Source organism: Amborella trichopoda, chromosome 13, assembly GCF_054954075.1.
Source record: "Amborella trichopoda isolate Santa Cruz 75 chromosome 13, AtrichopodaSantaCruz75HAP2 v2.0, whole genome shotgun sequence".
NCBI lineage: Eukaryota > Viridiplantae > Streptophyta > Magnoliopsida > Amborellales > Amborellaceae > Amborella > Amborella trichopoda.
In genome coordinates, this window is record NC_142348.1 from 7082679 (window position 1) to 7103722 (window position 21044).

General features: G+C 36.7%; 4 protein-coding genes across 15 annotated transcripts in view; 1 reads left to right on the plus strand and 3 right to left on the minus strand.

The window, feature by feature from the left end:
• Nucleotides 1–1141: 1141 nt before the first annotated feature.
• Nucleotides 1142–2358, plus strand: LOC148778974 (uncharacterized). The gene is made up of 2 exons (XM_088854771.1): nt 1142–1235; nt 1819–2358. The coding sequence occupies exon 2, from the start codon at nt 1841–1843 to the stop codon at nt 2234–2236; it is 396 nt and encodes a 131-aa protein (XP_088710897.1). The 5' UTR covers nt 1142–1235; nt 1819–1840; the 3' UTR covers nt 2237–2358.
• A 3932-nt stretch (nt 2359–6290) lies between these two features.
• LOC105421747 (Pentatricopeptide repeat (PPR) superfamily protein) lies at nt 6291–8948 on the minus strand. The gene has a single exon (XM_011630353.3). It carries the CDS (start codon nt 8277–8279, stop codon nt 6459–6461), a length of 1821 nt encoding a protein of 606 aa, XP_011628655.2. The 5' UTR covers nt 8280–8948; the 3' UTR covers nt 6291–6458.
• Nucleotides 8949–8952: 4 nt separating this feature from the next.
• LOC18423952 (lysine-ketoglutarate reductase/saccharopine dehydrogenase bifunctional enzyme) overlaps nt 8953–21044 on the minus strand; it is a 41336-nt gene continuing 29244 nt past the window's right edge. For 6 of the 11 annotated variants that reach the window (XM_020676293.2, XM_088854777.1, XM_020676297.2 and 3 more), the window contains 6 exons: nt 20723–20881; nt 20108–20369; nt 11790–11898; nt 11532–11693; nt 10702–10771; nt 10343–10607 (listed from right to left, as the gene is read on the minus strand). In XM_020676293.2, coding sequence (XP_020531952.1) covers nt 10549–10607; nt 10702–10771; nt 11532–11693; nt 11790–11898; nt 20108–20369; nt 20723–20881 — 821 coding nt within the window. In that variant the 3' untranslated portion in view covers nt 10343–10548. Of the gene's footprint in view, nt 9520–10342; nt 10608–10701; nt 10772–11531; nt 11694–11789; nt 11899–20107; nt 20370–20722; nt 20882–21044 lie in introns of those variants that run through there. The other 5 variants (XM_088854773.1, XM_088854774.1, XM_088854775.1 and 2 more) reach the window with 1 other exon arrangement.
• LOC148778975 (uncharacterized) lies at nt 13664–15152 on the minus strand. 2 transcript variants are annotated; one of them, XR_016046756.1, is made up of 3 exons: nt 14850–14950; nt 14689–14764; nt 13664–14599 (listed from the first exon to the last, which is right to left on the minus strand). XR_016046756.1 is itself a non-coding variant. In XM_088854778.1 (3 exons), the coding sequence occupies exons 1-3, from the start codon at nt 15073–15075 to the stop codon at nt 14148–14150; spliced, it is 534 nt and encodes a 177-aa protein (XP_088710904.1). In that variant the 5' UTR covers nt 15076–15152; the 3' UTR covers nt 13664–14147. The 2 variants fall into 2 exon arrangements, 1 of the variants encoding a protein (XP_088710904.1); XM_088854778.1 differs by lacking the exon at nt 14850–14950 and adding an exon at nt 15070–15152.

The window sequence follows — 21044 nt, forward strand, 5'->3', positions numbered from 1 at the left end:
GTTTGGATAAACCCGGTCCCAACATGGGTATGTATGGGCTAGGCTACAATCCATACCTAGACTGAGGTGGTTGAGGTCCACTTGACTCAAACCCGACTTGTTGTGTCCATGGTTATGATCCAGATAAGGTCATCGGGTCTAACGAAACTGTTTGACAGTACCAACTTACAAGTTAGTTTAGCAGGCTTTGTGAACAGTGTAGGGACTAGACTGCTAACTTCTTTGTATAGCAAAACCATCTTTCATCTAATGTTAGTTCTTCTTTTGCAAGAGCCAAGACCAACTACTAGGGTGTACCAGTCAAATCATCATCATCATCAAAACTTTTTTCCAAAGAATCCAAAACTTCGACAAATTGGGGTTTTAGGCAGTGGGAGAAAAATGATTCTTCCTTCATTGAAAATGGACTCAACTATTCAGCCAAAAAAGAAAATGGACCTTAAATACAATCCCGTACAATCAGGCCAGTCCGCATGCCTATGGATTTGCCATGTGCATGGTGGAGTTATGGTCCATTTTTCTATTAAGAGTCAATAGCATTATCATTTATATACTCCCATGCCAATGCACGTTTTCCACCAAAAATGAATTCCTCTCACTCACTCTCTCTCTCTCTCTCTCTCTCTCTCATTTTCAAGGAATATTCTGGCTTCATGGAGGGCAATCAAGTCAACCCAATACGGGTTTGGGTCCATTTGACCTTGGACCCAAATTGGGTCAAGTCCAGTCCATATAAGACCATATTAGGGCGTCTTTATGTACGGCACTTGATAAATGTAGCTGATCCCAAATAATTGGAAAATTTTTTTGATGATGATGATGATATCTTTGTATATATATAACTATTTATTTGGCTACTGACTGGACTCGAGCCAACCCAGGTTCAATAAGGACATGACTTAGACCTGGCCCAGTCTTACATTTCAATGAGATCTTGAAATGCCCTAGAAATCCTTTGTGTTGAAGTCACTTACATGTATGATCAAAGATGCGTACCTTAACGCACTTACTTGATCTTTTACCTAAAAAATTAATTCAATCCCTTCCTCTCCAAGCATTTCCTTCTTCACGGCTCTCTCTCTTATTATTTCTCAGATAAGTACTGAAGTTTCTCCATTACTTCATTTTGAAAAAGGTAAAGAGGAAAGGTAAAAAAAACATATAAAACTTGAAAGTTGAAGTCTGCCTTGTCTTGTTCTTAGATGATGTTATTGGTGATCTAGTTGCAGTTGCAGGTACGATCCCTTCTTCCTCCCTTCTCTATTTATTATTTTAAAAATTTTCCAAAGGGAAAATGTCTAAAACCTTCCACTAAATGTTAGGAACCGCCATGAAATTCTGGAAAATTTATCATAGCACTCAAAAGAGATGAACTATCTAAGCTTCTAGCAGTTTGCAACTATTCCAACTCTATGAACTGTTTTTTTCTAAGGTATTTTGAAATTAAATCAAAAGATATGGGTAAGGTGTTAAATGGATTTCAGTTTTTTTTTATTTTTTTAATCACCAATTCACCATCCTTCTTCATTGTGGAATGTACAATGTATTGTCAAAATTTTTGAATTATGGAGTTCATAATAAACAACCAAAATAATTGTGGAGTTTATTGTTAACATTAAAATAAAAATATAAGAATTATGGAGTTTATTTGTATTTTAGATAAGTGAGAATGTGGAGATAATATAAGGAGAGAGACTTTTTTTTTACCCCAATATTTAAGGATTCTCTCTCTGTCTAGCACATCTGACATGTTCACTCTTTTTTTTTTAACCAATATTTAAGAACTCTCTCTCCAGCACATCTAACATCTTCCAACAGGTCTTAGCAGCACAGAAAAGCCATGCCTACAATTCCATCATCAGAGGAGGAGAGAGAGAGAACCCAAGAGCAATGCAAAACCAGAAAATCATGGACCAAAGCACTCTTGTTTTGGAGAAAGACAGAGAAAAAGCAAAGCCAGAAGCCTACCAACCCAACCCAACAAATAAACTCAGTTCATCCAATGCAAAGAAGAAGAGCAGTTTCTGGACCCATATACACCTGTGAATCAGATGCTTTCTACACATATAAGTCTTCTCCATCTAGATCTATGCAAGCCATTGATCATACCTCATTCCCCATGACTGGTTTTCTCACTCCCACAAGGAAGAGAGAGAGGGAGAATCGCTATTACTCTCTCAACCAACTAAACCACTCCAATGTGGGTTCTCTCAGTCCCATTTATTTGGTGACTTAGTGGTAGATCCAATTTGCTTTTATATCTTTTTTTTTTGTTATTGTATTTTTTACAACTCAAGAACTCCAAATATTTGGGATAAAACTGGGATGATGATGAGTTAATGGTTTAAAAAGGCAAAACCGGATTATCATTTCAGGCTGGAGGAGGGGGCACAATGAGTACCAAATCCGACGAGTCAATATTTTTGATAATTACAAATTTTTTGTTGGAGACTCGAAAGTCCATCAAAACTCGGCCATGACTTGGGTTATCAGCAACCTCCACAGCCGGGTTTGAGTGACAGTCCAAATCTATTTCTTTTATGATTCCCTTTTTGTATAAAATTTTGATTAAAGAAACGAGAAGATGTTAAAATGGATGGTGTAAATATGAAATTTTGTCTGGGAAAGTATATTGTGATCGATATGAACATAGAGAAGTGCATCCCGAAAATAGTGGATGATTTGATGGTGATGGAATCACTTTTGTCCCTTCGTATTCTATCTCATACTTACCATTTAGCAAGTTGGGGAATAATAATATATCGGACATGGGCAATAAATCGATCTTGTTTCAAAAAATTGGAGGAAAAAAATCAGTTAAAAAATACAGACCGCCAAAAAATAAGGTATGTTATAAAATTTTGAATATTTCATATTTCGCTAAAAAAATAGAGTGAAAACATCGGATGTGACGCAATATAAAATTATGATTTGATATTATTATAGAAATACATTAGCCATTGAACAATAATTTTATGGCCATACCTAGTGTTATTAGAGTACTACTTTCTAAACTTTTTAGTAAATCCAACAACAGCGCTTAATCTATTGTCACTGCACAATATATTTTCTACTCCGACGAAAATAAAAATAAAAAAGTGAAATTAATCAAGCTTCTCTATGCATAAAAAAAGCAATTGATGCTTAAGCAAATTGGAATCTCACACTGAATTCTTTACTGTCTAAATCTTTAACATCATTTAATCTCTCTTTTGCTCTTTATAATAAAGAAAAAAAAAAGATTGTTCATTGAGTTACTCTTCTTCTAACTCTACCGATTATTTTGAGATATACGATCATTTTGATATCTTATTTTTTAGGGAAATGTTGCTTGAATTTTTTTTACACTTTTTTTAAGGGAACTTATTAGTGAAATTTTTAACGGAGTTTTTTGTTAAATCAAGATTCTTAATTAACTTCCACTATTAATGTACTTCTTTAAATCAAAATACAATAATATTAAGTTAATGAAGATATAAACTTATAGGGAAGAAGTTTATTGGAAAAACTTTTTGGAAAAAAGAAAGAATATGGATTTATATCGATTCCATTAAAAAACCAAGATGTTTTTGAAGATAGATTGAAAAACTCTAAGTTCTTAACATATTTCAAAAAATCGGATTTTTTGTGTGAAAAGAATGTGTTTTAAACAAAAAAACTTGCTGACTATGTTCCATCTTCGACACCTTCCATTGTTGGTTTGGATGGTGATGTATGGATCATAGGTATATTTCCCCGTTGTGCGACATAGGGTGGGGATAAGGATGTTGGTATTTGGCACTCCATCACGCTCGTGAAATACAATTTTGTTTTTTTTAATTAGACAATTTATCTTTTGTACAAAGCGGTCACAATTAATTTTGACCATTAAATGTGAAATTTGATGGTTGTATTTATTTTATTAACCAAGCTCAAACTATTTAAATTTTTTTTTTAAACTTTGTGACACATCCAAACTATCGGATTTCACATCAGATAGTTATAAGTAATTGTGACTTCCTTGTATCAAACATAATCTCATTGTATACAATTGTTTTTTTATTTTTATGGCAGGTTAATTGTGGGGATAGACTCTGACAATTATGTCGAGGCATCAACTCCTTAACCACCGAACCCGATTCCCGTGTGAAATATGAATTCGTGGGAGAGAAAGAAAATGTTAGAGCCATGATTAAATTCGAAGAATATCTCCAAGAGCAAACCAGTTGACAAAGAAATGATAAATACAAGTTCCAAAAGTGGAATCTAAGTGAGAGAAGTTATTGCTTGAAGCAAAGGCAAGCTGCTCAAAATGATAGATGAGATAGTGGAAGACTCGGACGGACTTGTTGAGCTCCTGTGTTTAGTCGGGACTCGGGTGAGTTTATTTGGCGAGTAGTTTTAAGTTTTAAAAATTGTGTATTTTGTATTAGATTATTTAGACTATTCATTTTCAAAATTTGTTATAGTTTATAGATTGACTTGCTCTACACTATTTTTAGAATTTGAAATTTTTTTTAGTAGCAAATTTTTAGAATTTGAAAGTGTTTTTAATGGCAAAGAAATGGTGACGCCTTACCTCAGCCGAGAACGTGTGCGCCACCTTGTGTCTCGTATTTTGAGTTCTGCAAATCCATTTATCCTCTCAACCGCGAGATCAAGATCTCTAAAAAGGGATGGATTTGGGGCCCTAAGTGGTCCATCCCAAATGCCATTTCAACATCTGATCTGGAATGTCTATTTCAATGGATTTTGAGTCCTTTAGGTTTGCACTATTTTAGGAGCTCCAGATTCATTTTTCTAAGGCTAAAAAGAATTTATAGGGAAAATTTTTTGAGAAGAAAGAAAACAACGAATTTGTAACCATTTTATTCAAGAAAAATGACTCTGTGCTCTGCCCGGTGCACCAAACTTGGTGCCATGCCATCCTCCAGGATCAATTTTTAGGTGAGGGAGAGACCTCAAAATTTTCCAATCATACTCTCACACCCCGAAACACATTCATGGGCATAGATTTAGGTACTAAATTACAAATGTAATCAACTGATTATTAAGGAAGTTGGAAATTTTTTTGGGTGACCCGGATCTCAAAAGTGGTTTTCTAGGGTGGGGGAGCACAAGTTTGAGTAAAATACAATTCGAATTTCCCTTAATTGAGAAAATTTGACTTTAAAATTGTTCATGTATGTAACCGGTGTTTCAAAATTTGGATCGGTCAGGTAGATTGTTCATCTATAGATCTGTGTCGATTTTTGGAAGAGTGATCCAAATCTAGTATGGATTGATCTGAATGGACGATCCAAAAAAATGTTAAAAAAATAATAAAATAAAATATAAATATAAATTAAAATAAAAGTTGATAAGATAGGGATACTGAGGAGATTTAGGAACTTTGGCAGGACCCATACCGTCCTGAAACCAGTTCTGATCTATTCCAAATCGAATCGATGATCCAGATCGAAAATCCCCAAGTTTTAAGGCTACCAATGAACCACAAATGCAGAAAGGGAGGGATGGCAACAAAAGCTAAGCTCTGGTTATTTTTACTAGGCTATCTGCTGCTCCATTCTTTTCCCTGTTAATGAGGATGAAGATGCCCTCTCTGGTACTTATCAAAAAAAAAGAAGATGCTCTCTCTGGGATGTAGTTTGTGCATAATTTTATCCATGATAGGGAGCAATTCGATGACATTGACTTAGAATGTCATCTGTGCTCATCTTTGGACGGGGGTGATGAATTGGTACCCACTTAAATGGGACTCCTCCCTGGCAGTATGGACAATGGATGTTGGAGATGATTACCAAATATAAATTAAGAAACGTTTATATTGGTGCAACTTAGACCGTAGAAAAAAAGCACACCTAAAAGATTCATCGAAAAGAGTTATTTTGACGGTAAAAATCTCTCTAATTGATCATCTCAACCTCGAGATGTAAAGAAAAAAAACAGATTTTCAAGTACCAAAAATGGTACATCTAATGATACATTATCTAGACTATCCATTTTCAAGATTTCCATGTGTTTGTAGATCAATCTATACCATTTTTCGAGTTGTAAATATTATAATTAGATGTGAAGTAGTTTTTCAGATCATTATTGAAATTCTCGATACCAAAATTACATCTTTTGGCTTTGGAGGCGCACCTTAATTGGATTGTTTAAGGTTGAGACCTTATACAAACCACACTCATATAAATTTATACCAAGTACAGTATCCGGTTACAAACTGTACAGAGATTCAATTGCAAGAATTATGCTCATAAGTCCTAACAGTACTTCTAAAAGAGTAAAAGAGAATCAAGTAAGAACCATGCTCTTAAAGTCCTAATTGTACTATCAAAACTGTAAAGTGATTCAATTACAAGAATTATGTTCTTAAGACCTCACTGTACTTGTCAAACTGTAAAGAGATACAATTGCAAACAATTTTCAGGGCAGTTTGTTGATACAAAGGCTACTCTCTCTCTAACACACACAGATCACCAAAAATCACCACAGGAGCACTTTCCTTCCCTGAAGTGATGAAACCGATTCGCATCTCTAACCACAATTTCTCTGTCCACAATCTCCGAAATGAGCTTAATTACAATGTGGCAATCACCGCACACACGGAGGTTCTTCACGACCCTGATGGGCACCCCCTTCACTCCATTTATCAGCCCACAAGCAATGGCTAACCTTTCACTATGCATAGAGAGCTGCTCTTCCTTCTCTTGATGCTCCAAATCAAGCAACACAAAGCTAGTATCAGGTACATATCCTCTCTTCCTCATCTCCACCTCTAATTCTCTAAGTAAACCCAATATCTCATCTTTTTGAGGATGCTTTACATCTCCTGCACAAAACACATGGACTTTGTTCCCATACTCAACCCAACTAAAACCAGGCCTCTTCTTAGCATCAATGTCAGACATTAAGCTTCTGACCTTTGATGCCTCATCCCACATTCGAGCACTTGCGTAAATATTCGAAAGCAATATATAAGTAGATGGGTCTTTCGGCCTTAAACTTAGCAGATGGCCTGCAATTTTGATACCCATTTGAGCCTCACCATGACTCTTACAGGCACTTAATAGTGCAGCCCATGCTGCCTCATCAGGCTCCTTCGGCATGCTTTGGATGAGCTCTTCGGCCTCTTTGAGGAGCCCAGCTCGGCCGTAAAGATCGAGCATACATGTATAATGTTGTAGAGATGGAGTGAGACAGTGGTCTCTGCTCATTGAATCGAAGTAATGGATACCCTCTGTCACTAGCCCTGCGTGGCTACATGCATATAGCAAGCCCACAAAGGTCACCTCATTTGGTTTAAGGCCTCGAGCTCTCATCTCTGTAAACAAATCCAAAGCTTCCCGTGCTCTCCCATGTTGGGCAAGGCCAACAAGCATGGTGGTCCAAGAAACCACATCACGAGCTCTGATGCCATCAAAAATCACCCTCGAGGCCTCGACATCACCACATTTAGCATACATATCAACCAGAGCATTACCCACCACCATGCTCGATTCGAACCCACTTCTCACCAATAAGGAATGAAGCTGCTTGCCCTGTTCGAGGGCCGCTAAATTGGCGGAGGCCCCGATAACACTAGAGAGACTAAATGGGTCTAACTTAACCCCGCCCTTACGCATCTCCAAAAAGAGTTCCAGAGCTTTGAATCCATCTCCACTCTTCACAAAACCTGATATAAGAGCAGTCCAAGAAATGGGGTCTGTTAGGTTCATATCCCGAAAGAGATCGAGGGCCTCTTCGAGCTTACCGGCCTTGGCAAATGCGCTAACCATTGCAGTGCAAGCAATAGAATTAGGACGAGAGATTTGTCGAAACATTTGTCGAGCTTCTTCCAAGCGCCCGCACTTTGCATACATATCGAGAAGCGAAGACTTGACCACATCGTCGGTTGAGTGCTCGGAGAGGAGGAAACGAGCGTGGACCTGACGAGCAAGCCTCGGGCTTGATAGGGCGGTGCATGCTCGAGCCAGAGTCGCATAGAGGAAGTGGTCAGGGGTGAGTTTGTAGCGAGAGAAAGTGGATTTGAAGAGGCGAAGGGCTTGGTGAGGGAGGTTGGAGAGAGTGAGGGAAGTGAGGAGAGAGGTTAGAGAGATGATGTCTTTTGTGGGCATTTGGTTGAACACATAGTGGGCGTACACAGAGATGTTGCACTTTGCATAGGCGTTGAGGAGGGAGTTGAGGAGGGAAGGGTTGTGGGCTTGGCCTGAAGTGATGGAGAGGGCGTGGATTTGTTTGGTGTGAGACGGGGAGCCGTGGACCAGAGCAAGGAGCTCTTTCATGGGGGCTGGCATTTGCCATGAAGACGCTCTCTCTCAACACGCATAGACTCACTGTACGTTAATTTGTACACTATTCATTTTAATTTTTTCTTTGACCAATGATAATAAATTTATTGATATGCTAAATTCATCATATTTAGAATATGAAGTGTACATGCTGAGGCATTAGCTTCCCTACGACAAAGAAAATAATCATATTTAGAATATGAAGCCCCACCGATTTGAACTTTCAGGTCACCTTCTATTTTATATTGCGATAACATTTAATAAATCTCCCACAACCACATAACAATTACCCAAGCTCCCATATTTTATACATTTTTTCCATCTTTTTAGGACTTCTAATATTGTCTATAGTTCAGTTTGATTTTTACTGTCTTTTATCTATAACAAAATGTTTGACTTTTTATCTTAAACTATTCGATGAGTCCACTCGAAGAACTCACACGAGTTACTCGAACCAGGCAGGGCCTGAGTCCCGAGACTGAACGGAGTAATTGAACCTTGTTCTTGGTTCTATTCTATTGGTTCACCAGACAAGAAACTTATGTGCTTTGAAGACTACTTGGTTCCTGGTTCTCGTGGCACCGGATAATCTTTAATCTCATATTCCTTTTGTTCTTATAAAAATGAAGAAAACCAACAAATTCAGAATCATCTAATACAAACTCAAGTCTCCAGCATCAAATAACTCTTGTATTCATTTAACTCGCAACTCATGGGAACAATGCAAACCAGTTTCTGCACGAAATGGGACATAAACCACTTTATGGCACAGATGAATTTAAATAATAATAGATCCAAGAGTACAGAATTTGCAATTTTTTTTTTTTTGAACGTTATCAAAAAATTCCTATTAAAAGAAAGCTAAGTTACAAGATGCAGGCAAATTTACTGGAAGGAAGTAATCACCAATGAAGATTGGTGTACTCTTGCAAGACAATCAACCTCAGACTCCCGGTAACAATAGCGCATTTCAGCAATTATAGTTTTAAAAATATCTCATATCTCATGAAAAATTGTAGTCAACCTCCATGGTATATTACCTTCACCTTTACTCTACTCCAAGCTATAATGTTTGCTGAATTCCCTTCCATGATCTACTCTCCTTCAAATCTTGACAAGAGTTTAATGCCTTCCAAACGGCCTCTACCTTCAACTTCATTAACTGTAGTGACACCATAAAGGCCATCATATGAACAAATAATATGCCCCATATGGTCTCTTATTAATCCTCCAAAACCCGCTGCACCTGGGTTTTCAAAAGAGCTTCCATCAAAATTCAATTTGTATGCATTAGCAGGTGGTGGTGTCCTAACAACACCCATTCGACTTGATCCAAGAGAAAATAAACTAGCCACTACCCTAAAATTAGCAATGATCTAGCTTTTTGAGATAAATTTAACATATTTATGTATAGAAAACCAATTTGCTGCGAATGTCAAAATATTCGATTTCAGCATTTAAGTATTAGTGCTCAACCTTTCAAATACTCTTTAATTTCTTTCCATCCATAAACCCTAAAGAATACTCACCCAATTTGACCTCCACAATATTACACCTCGAAATACCAAGAGTAAGCCATTGGTGAAGAAACTGACTTATATTTTTAAGAATATGTATCTAAATGTTTAGACCTTGATGAGCCCAATCCCATAGATTCATCACAAAAGGCACAATCAAGAAAAAGATGTTGGGTCGTCTAATTATCAGCTTTGCAAAAAATACATACATTGGTTAAAATGAAACCTTTTTTTACAAAATTTGTAATCTACTAGAGCCACATTCCATATTTTTAAAAGGAAAAAGTTTATATAATGGTGAAGCCCTAAACAATCAATTACGGTGCACCTAAAAAATTCATTAAAAAGGTTATTTCGATGCTGAAAAACCCTCCATGCGATTGTCGTGATTTCAAGCTGTATGAACATAAGAAAAAATATATTTCAAATATTGAAACTAGTGCATCTTGTAATGTATTATCTAAACCTTCAATTTTCGAGTTTTTCAAGTGTTCATAGATGTGTTCAATCTACTCTATTTTTTAACATTAAAATTTATAATTAGAGATGAAATTAAAATTTCAAGCTATCTTAAATTTTTTTGATACTGAAACAATATGTTTTAATACTATTTGAAGGTGCGTCCTGTTTAGGGCCTCCGGCTTATACAAACCACACCCTTTTAAAAATTACAATTAGAAGAACGAATGAATATATATGTACAAGGTGAATACGACTTGGGTTCTGAGAAGCTCTGTCATCTGACGCTGTGTTACTCCTCAAGCACATTCCTTCTTTTCGAAGATCCCGAAACCCATAGTCTCTAAAATATTCAGTGCTGCAGAGAGAGATATGTCAATTCAACTCTAAAATAAAGAAAAACTCAAAACGAAAACAGGAAAAAAAGAAAAGAAAAGAGACTCCCATCTAACCTGGTTCATAGACTTCAGGTTCGAGAGGCCGTATAATGCCTCTTGACGTAATTTTGTTTTCTACCAAGAGCTGCAAACGTAAGTTATTGGAATGCTCATATGAATCACTTGGAATTCAAATAACTCACTAGATTAACCAGGACATTACAGAAAATGACCAAAACAGATCCGGACTTGGGGAAACTATCTTATGGATTTGGAAGAACGAGGCATGTTCAATTCTTTTTGAAATTTGAACATGTCCAGGCAATCAATGAATGAGTGTGTGTGGGTGTGCATGTTGGATGCAAAAAGAGAGAGAGAGAGAGTAGTGCTGGCGATGGGCCAGGTAGGGCCGGCCATAAAAACTAGGCTGTGGGTCACAAAGTATGGTCCGAGGGCCAGGCTCAGGCTGAGCCACCACAGCATGAGGATTGTGCCTGGCTTGGGTCTGGGACATGATTGGCACATCCCGGCCTCAATCGGGCCAAGGCTGGGCATGGGCTGGGGCCCCTTTGGCCTGGTTAAAGCCGGGCCAGCCCTATAGGGACCTGAGCCATCGCTGGCCTGGCCTATCGCCAGCCTTGTGTGCGTGCACACATGCGTGCACACGCATGTGTGTGTGTGTGTGAGAGAGAGAGATACTTTTTTAAAAATGGAGCTGTGGACATTTTCAACACATTTCAATCACAGTAAATAGCATGCTTATCTTTTATCAAATTGCGTACTACTTTCTAAGCTTTCCAAAGCCAGTGCAATTCTAGTTCTTCTTTCTCCAAAACCATACTGCTTTATGCCCAACACAACAAGTTTTCAAAGTTAAATCAAATGTCAAAAATTTAATGAAATACCAGAGCTCCAATGGCGGCTGGGATGCCCACAGTTCGAGCCATGGCAGTAGTATTCTTCCCATTCTGTATCTTTCCAAATTCCAAAAGGGTTGCTCGGTGGCTTTCACTTGGGCGACCATCTTCAAATCCTACTTCCACTTCATGTTGAAGAAGAACCATATCCTGATCCACATTGAGAAACCACTTGTAAAAAATTTGCATAAGACATGCAGAATTGGAGCCATTTGTAGGAAGAGAAAATTGAACTTCAAAATATACCTTTTCGTCATCAGAGTAGGAAAGTCTCTCCTCCATGCGCAAGCAAATAACGTCAAATGCGCTTTGACAAGCTTCAGGAATCTCATCATGTCCATCAAGTCCGAGAAATCTACAGAGGAGTAGATTGTTGAAAGACACGTGGAATATACATAGAAAATAAATCCTGTGTTTTTTTGGATATAAATCTAACAAATATAGTACCAATAAATGAATATATGCATATTCCATATAAGAAAAAATATAATTAAAATGGTCAAACCATCAAAAGAAATCACTGAGGTGATCAAATCAACTCATTTACCAACAAAGCGGCTGCTTTAAAGAGATTATTTCCCCGGATTGTAAACAATGAGACCATTTATCTCCTATACAAGGAGGTCACAATTACTTGCAATCATTTGGTGTGAAATCTAATAGCTTGAATGTATCACAACGTTCAAGAAAATTTCTTTTGAAGTTTGAACCTGATCAATAAAATAAATACAGCCATCTAATTTCACATCCAATGGTCAAGATTAATTGTGACTACCATGTTCTAAAGATAAATGGTCTTGTGGTATACTTCTCCCTATTTCCCTCAGGTACCTTCTCATCTATCTTGTTAAAATTTTCAAGAAGTGTCTATGTTCTAGGTTTGGAATCCTAAACAAGGAGGGGTATACTAGTAATTTGGCCCATGAAATAAGGGGGGCGAAGTTATCTAAATGCCCAAGCTATTTCCAGGTTCCAAACTTGGAATAAGAGATTTTAATGAGAAAAACTAATGTTCTAGGTTTGGAACCTGGAAGAAGTGGGGTTAGCTTTGTTACTAGGTTAGGGTCACTTGATACAAATGGTATACATAACCCTACTAATTTTGGTTTCCAAAGCCAAAAGAACAAATTTTAATAAAAAAAGATATGTTGCAGGTTGAAATCTATAAAAAATAAGGGTTTTACATCATTTGGTTCAAACCATTTAAGTGGGGCTAAGTACTGAAATATCCCCTGTTGTTAAGGATTCCAAACCTTGAACATGGACATTTTGGGCACTTTCTAACAAAATAGTTGAGGAGGTAGTGGAGTGACTGTCTTTGGAAAGTAACCACATTGTTGATCAATTGGTTAATGTGACCACCTCCATGACTTTTTGATGTGGTTTGACCTTTCCAATGATATTTTTTCAGACAAAGGCAAAAAAAAGAAAAGAAGAAGAAGTAGATGGCGGATTTTCTTTCTTCGTCTTTTTTGTAAGTCATGAGATTTGAACCTTGGACCTATAATCGTAATCCCCAACATTGTAACCAATGAAGCTGGTACCCAAATCCCGATTAAGTTTATTTCTCTTGAGATAAATTACATGATAAAGTTGGTGCTCCATTTATGATGTTAATAATAAAATAAAATGGGATAACATCCCAAACTATAATCCAGAACTATAAGGGAGAAATAAATAGGAGGCGTGACCTTCAAATTTCTTAGCTCTAATTATTTTCCCTCCAAATTTCCTGAAATCTCTACCTCTCTTCTTCTCTTTCAAAACTCATCGTTGAAATATTTTTGCTTAAGAAAAAAATTTGTTAGATAAAAATCCAATGATAAATTGCCAAAAAATGAAAAAAGAATACATCTCTCTTTTAAAATCTATGCTTTATCCGAATAATGATTAAAAACGATATATCATGTAAAACCAGTGGTTTAAAAAGCGGATCGGTGACCCGGATCGGGCATCTCAAAAACCCATCTGGATCGGCAAATCGGTGATCCGGATCGGAAATCGGCTGAATCAGTCGGATTAGACTTTAAAAAAAATCCGAAAAAATTATTAAAATTCATTATAAATGTTGTTTTTTAGGAATTCAATAAGAAATAAGGGTACTTCATTAAGAATTTTCATTTCTTTGCGTGAATATGTGAATATTGATATGTTCTTTCCCTATATGAAGTACTATTTACCATTTAATTTACATCACACAAAAGGATAAACATAGAATTATCATGGATTAAGTATATCATACATGGACTACAATAAAGCATACAATTCGTAATATACGATTTAAAAATAAAATGATAGACGACGTCGTTCTTCATCTTGGTCACGCTGGTGCCATTGATTGAATTCGCGTGACAATTCATTGACTCGATCTAAAAATGAATCATCCAAATTACTGGGCACTTGACTATACCCAAATCCCTGAGTGTTAGTGTTTTGTTGTGGTCCTAATACAAAATCCCAGAAGCTTGTCCATCCTTCATGCTCACCTACACTATCGTGCTCATCCCTACCCTCTTGTTGTTGGGACTCGATATGTGAATAATTTGGCTGGGATTGAGTGGCCTCATAATCATCATCTCTCTCATTTTCCCTTAGACCCCCTTCCTACTCTCCCTCATTAGGTGCAATATCACCGACATCTCCTACGAATTGTGGATATGTTGGCGGGCTGCTTCCTCTTTCATGCTGCTTATAACCTTCTTCAAGATCTTCCTCACCGATAGCTTCAAGGAACGCTCTCTTGTGCAACACTGGCTCCTCTTCTTCTACCACCCATTGTTCTGCTGTGTCTGAGACAAATATTGTGTCAAAATTTATCGGCCCATATTCTTCAAGCTTCCTTCTTATTTGTCGCTCTCGGAGGTTTAAGTTGTAATGAACGTAGACTAGTTTATGAAGCTTATCCGAAGCGAGTTGATTCCTCCTAATAGTATGCAACCATTTGAACGTACTCCAGTTTCGCTCACAGCCAGTAGCAGAACATGTCTGGGAGAGCACCTTGATTGCTATCCTCTTTAGGTGAGGTGCATCACTACCATATATCTCCCACCATTCAGCTGGATTAAAATGCAAAAAGTATTGTAAAGGCAAGAACAATTCATAAGATTAAATATATGAATGAACAAAATATTAGTTAAGGGATAACCTGGATCCATCTTAGTTCGAGAATTCCTGGCAAGTCTAGTTGCGAAGGATCCTATAGCATCCCTATACATAGCAAGCTAAAACAAAATATTTCGTTTTAGTGCATTATTCCTCACAAATATAACAACTCAATCAAGTTCTTACCCAAATATTAAATAATACCTCTTGTATTGCTGCTACCTAGTTTCGATGGCTTCTCTCCAACCTGGCAATAATGTATCTGACCCCTTCCATAATCTTGTGGGGATGTTAAGGTGTCAAATAGAAAATTTTTGGGTTGAAGTAGTAACCTAGAGAATATATAGATAGAGAAAAGTCATTTAAAATTTCATAAAAACATAATTTAGAATGAAACATTCTAATGATATAAATATATATTTACCTGCATAATGAATTGGACGTCCAAATTTGGTGTTCCACCTTCTTTCTATAATCTCGATCACTTTATTAGCAAAACTACATTTCTCCCCAATAGCTGATTTGGCCCTCTCGATATCTTCATAAAGGATGCTCATGGTAGCTTTCTTGTCAGCATCCACCATTATTAACACCGTGACCAAAGGGGCAGTGGCCTTTATAATACTGGAACATCGAGATTAGAACCTGCTATTTGAAACTATGCCGTCCACTTTTAGCCCGGTACTGGACTTCGAGAGGCAGTTATTTAACCACTCTTCACTAGTAAACAATCTCTTTATTGCACCTTCAGATTTCCGAATGGAGTCCACAGCTAAGTAATATGTCGCAAAGCGGGTTATGACAGGCCTGATTATCTCTTTTTTCTTAGACTATTCTCTGAACAAAACTAAAATTTTAGAATGGTTATATATAAATCTTGACATCAACCTCGCTTCCTGTAGAGTCTCCTTCACAATTTTGATCACACCGATCTCCTCTAACATAAGATCGATGCTGTGTGCAGCACACGGGGTCCATACTAGATGCTTCCTCTTATCCATCAACTTGCTGCCGGCAGAAACACATGCACGCGCATTGTCCGTAATAAACTGGACTACATCCATATCTCCTACCTCCTCCACTATCTGATCATATAGTCGTACGTAGAAGTTTGCATCCTTCTTCCTTGATACGTCTTTGCTAGACAAAAAAGCTGCACCTTTGGGGAATAGGCCAAGAAGTTTACAAACTCCTTTTTGCTAACTTTATTCAACCAACTATCACTCATGAGAGTAATGCCTGTTCTTAGCCAATTCTGTTTATATTCTTCAATCCACTTTCTAACTTCCTCCATCTCTTCATCTAATATTGGCCCACTGAGCTCATATGCCGTCGGGGGTTTTACCCTGAGCCCGACTCTCTGGATTGCGTTGACCATAGGTGGAAAATATGGGCTATTGACTGCATCAAAGAGGATCCCTTTATCGTAGAACCATTTACCAACATATTTGCCCAACATGTTTCTTGTACCTTTCACCATGCCTTTGAGGGTCATCTGTTATGACTTAGGCTTTGAAAGAAATGGGTTTATACGACCATGACCTGCAATACTGAGACTCCTAGATAAGCTAGAAACAATTTTTTTAACGTCTGATTCCTCTTGATACATATTGCCACCAACCCCTCCATACATATTTGAGCTGGGCCCGCCATACATGCTCGAGCTGAACCCGCCTTGCATGTTTGAGTTAGGCCCACCATGCATGCCCATGTCATAACCACCAAGCATTCTAAACCTGCGTTTCCTCTGATATGTTTCCTATAAACTCATTCTTGTGGCCATCTCCAAGTCATTATTATATTGCTCTTCTGGATCATTCCCGCTTGATGACATATATAAACTAGCTATCTCCTCATCCATCCTCTGCTTTGTAATTTTTTTACCTTTGGTAGCCTTAAAAAATACCGCCATCTACTTTCTTACTTTATTAGGGACACTATTGCACGCAAAAACATCTCCCTTAACCCTTGCCAAGTGTTGCTTGAACCTATGTACCGCACTACTTATTACTCTTTGGCAGTAATTACAAATAATTTTCTTTTTTGTTGGTATCAAGTCTTCCGTAGATCTTGCCATGGTTCAACTTTAATATGTAAAAAGATAAAAATTAACCTGACAGTTCAATATGAAAAATAATCACCCTGTGTAGCGATAATATGTAGGGGTAGTTCATGAAGTTATATTTGTTGTTAATGCAAAATACTTCTATTGACAAAAATATTTTAGTTCCTACTGGGAAAAATAATTTATTTATGCAACATTATATATAAAAGTAGCCTCTATCAGCCACTACATATCGAACAAAAAATTTACATCGATATAGTATCAATAAAAAATATATTTACAATGGTATAGTAATTCACAATGCCAATACATATGGACTTGTCACAAATCTTCATTTCGACAAACATGCATTAGTTCCTACTGAGAAAAAAAAAATATTTATGCAACATTATAGATAAAAAAAAGTCTGTATAAGTCACACTTAGAATCAAGAAAAAAATTACATTAATATAGTCATCCATAATGCCACTACACGTATATTTGACATAAAAAACATTTTCAATGATATAGTCATTCACAATGCCACAAATAAAATTTACAATGATATAGTGGGCACAATCCCAACTCGATTGAAATGATCACAAATAGTCGTACATCTCAATTACAAATATGCAAGATAATATTATAAAAAATACGAGCTCCAAACATGGCTACAACTCAATTATCAAGAACATACATTTTTTGCATTAAAAATTTAATAATAAAATTGAAAAATGCAAGATAATATAATTATCATACATGCCACGATTTTTTTACAATGATATTCACTTTAATTCCTCATGATAATACAGTTTAACATGTATTTTTTGCATTAAAAATTTTAAAAATTAAAAATATATTTTTAATGCAAAACTGCTTTAAAAATATAATACAGTTTAACAACATGTATTTGTTAATGTATTTTTTTGCATTAACAACAAATTAAAAAATACAGTTTTGCATTAAAAATATAATAACATGTATTTTTTTGCATAAATAATCTATCAACATGCAATTTTTTGAACTAAAAATTTAACAATAAAAATTAAAAATATTGTTTAATTCCTCATGATAATCAAAACTTGGTCACGATTTTCACAATTTTTCGGAACATCATGATTTTTCAAAAAAATTGATCATGAATTAAAAAAAAAAAAAAGAAGGCAGTTCTTCACAGACCCACCTAATATCAGTCATTCCAACTCAAAAATCCGCTTCAAATCGAATAAAGTACATCAAATTGAATACATGTTTTGATAAATAACACCATAAGGAATCAAAGCCCTATAACATTAACACATTATTATTAAAAATTAAATAAATCGATTGAATTGAGGGGGGAAAAAAAAAAAACGCAGTTCTTCACAGGCATCAGTCATTCAATCTCAAAAATCAAGCTCAAATATAATAAATCTGATCAAATTGAATATATGTGATGCTAAACAAGACTATAAGGATTCAAAACCCTATAAATTTAACACATTCTTTGCAAAATATTGAGTAACATTGATAGAATGGCGGAAAAAAAAAAAAAAACAGCAGTCAATTTTTTCTTCACAGACATCACTATTTTTTTCTAAGAAATCAAGCTCGAATTGAATAAATAAAATCAAGTTGAATACATGTGATGATAAACAACACGATAATGAATCAAAACTTTCTAAATTTAACACATGATTTGCAAAATATTAAGTGAATTTGATAGAATGGCGGAAAAAAAAAAAAAACACAGTTCTTACCTGTTTTTCGTGCACCCGTGCCTTCAAATTCAAAATTGATATGTATTCCTCCAAAATAATCACAAATTATGAACAAAAACTTCTGAACAACACTCTTACGATCAATCACTCGGAAATTTTACAAAAAATGATGTCCTCTTTCGCTTGAAATTAGTGAAATGGCGGAAACCCTAAAACTCACTCTTCGATCCAAATTTTTTTGATCAAAATCGGTGATTTTTACTACCTTTTATTGACTGAAATGGCTGAAAAATTTGAATTAAAGCCTGCAAGATTCGATTATAAGGCTGAAAAAGATGAAAAATGATAAGAAAGTGACAAAAAATGATGAAATCCGTAAAAAACACTGTGTAGCTCGTGTTCTCGGGCGAGTCAATGGTGTGACTCGGCGATTCACTATTGGGAATCGCCCGGTTCTCTCTGGACACGGGCGATTCCCGGTTTTGTGGTGGAACCGGCACGAGTACTGCCGATTCCCGAGTCGAACCAGGCGAGTCCGGCTCGACTCGCCGTTTTTTCAAACCCTGTGTAAAACGTTTGAACGAACAAAGCCAGAAAATTTAATAAAAATATAAAGGGCTTTGATATGCTAATTATACCTATCTAAAATAGGAATTATGAAATAGTAATTTCTATAATAGTATTTAGGTTATCCATGAAAAAACTCAAAAAAGAAAAGAAAAGAAAACTATAACACCAATGAAAAATATTATTGTCTAAATTAAAATGAAATAAAGTTAACAAATACTTTGAATTAAACGTCTAAAAATTTATTTTCATCTAATCTCTTTGCATGAGTATCATGCAACACACTTGCCATTTGCTAGATGATTGAAGTCTTCTCTGAGGTAATCCACACAGGGTATCTCTCTCTCTCAGACTCTAACATATTGCCGCTCATAAAGCTCTCTCTCTCTTTCTCACTCTCAGACTCTCACATATTGCAGCTCATAAAGCTTTCTCTCTCTCTCTCAAACTCACATATTGCAGCTCATAAAGCTCTCTCTCTTTCTCTCTCTCTCATCGGAGTGCACCATCTTGGGTCTTTGGCTCTCTCTGTCTCCTCGGGAAGCATATGGAGTGACAGTTCTTTCTCAACGAAGGCCATGGCACTCAGTCTTTCTTCGTGAAAGACTCTCTCTCTCTCTCTCTCTCTGCCACCTCTTTCTTTCCCACGCACCTAGTCTTTTTTGGTTAATAACTCTCAAAATCATCCAGTCTCGACATGGGCACAGGCATCAAACATGTCACCACCAAAATTATCCCTTGTGACACAACATGCATTTATTTGCTACCAAGTTTCCAGCATGTTTGTCATTTGATAGCCACTGATCATGTAGAGAATTATAGACATTATATAACATGAGAATGAATGGCATTTTCAGTTTTTAAATATGATTCTATTCTTATTTTAAAGTTGTGACATAGTAGTCCAACGTATGATGATAGATGGTACTCCAAGGCTACATCTACCATCCCTTCCCACATATGGATGGTTGAGGGGTCCAGAAGGACATCACTAGGGCACAGTAGATCAACCATTTATCTACAGGAACAGACAGTGGATGTATCTTGAGAACCATTCATAAAAAACCATTGGATTATTCTTATTTTTTTGTTTAATTACATGCCAATTTTGTCACATTGATCTTCTCATAGAAGGAAAAGCAACAACATACCTGATAGTTTTAACAGTTTTCTCAGCACTAGACAATTCTTTGCAATATCCAGACTTAATCAACATCAGCACCATTTGCTTCTCTTCTCCCAACTTTTCTTCTCCAAATTTCCCAAACATCTCCAAATCGTTACTTTCCTTTATTTTCAAAAGACCCTCAAGGAAAGTGCCAAATGTAGGCCTTTTTCCTTCTTTCAGTAAGGGGTGAATGTCAGAATCAAAGTAACCAAGCTTTGCTAGGCAACTCATTATTTCGCTATATCCTGCACATACAGGTTATGATCAGTTGGAAAAAAATGGTTTGTTGCTACACACATGTGCATATCTATGTGCGTCTCTTTCTCTCATGCTCTATCTATGTGTGCGTGTATGGCTGGCAATGGGCCAGGCAGTGTGGCCTGGGCTGGCCCGGAAAAATTAGGGCCTGGGCCAGCCCTATGGGGATAAGGGCTGGGCCTGGGCCAAGGCTCGTGCTGTCGTTGCCACCCATACGTGTGTGGATGGGTGATGCTCAGAGAGTGAGACAATGAACAATATATAGAAAGAGAGAGGGTCACATGCACGATGCATGTGTCTGCAAGTGTGCGAATATAAACATTTAAATGTATCAACATGCCTTCATAACGGAGAGTTGCACGAAAGACTGTCGATGCTTCATGGCCAATTCCATACAAGTCCCCATAAACTACAGAATCACGGTTTGGAAGATGCTCCAAAGCAAATGCAGGGAGATCTGGAATTTGGAATCTTGTTGCAGAGTCATATAGTGCATTTCCTACAAAATGGATGAGCTGCCTTGTCATCATTTTGTCAGCAAAAGAAACTCTGGAGTCTTTAAATATATTGAACCAAATTTCCAAAAGTAGAAAATTCTGACACTGGAAAATTTTTTGACTTTTCATTCCCATGGGATTCATGTGAAGTCATTGTCCACTAGG

Bases quoted from the DNA above. Each gene is read 5' to 3' on its own strand.
- LOC148778974 (XM_088854771.1), top strand. From the start codon at position 1,841: ATGCCTACAATTCCATCATCAGAGGAGGAGAGAGAGAGAACCCAAGAG.
- LOC105421747 (XM_011630353.3), bottom strand. From the start codon at position 8,279: ATGCCAGCCCCCATGAAAGAGCTCCTTGCTCTGGTCCACGGCTCCCCG.
- LOC148778975 (XM_088854778.1), bottom strand. The intron at 14,600-14,688 runs GTTATCCCTTAA...ATTTTAATCCAG, and splicing joins TCGAACTAAGATGGATCCAG to CTGAATGGTGGGAGATATAT.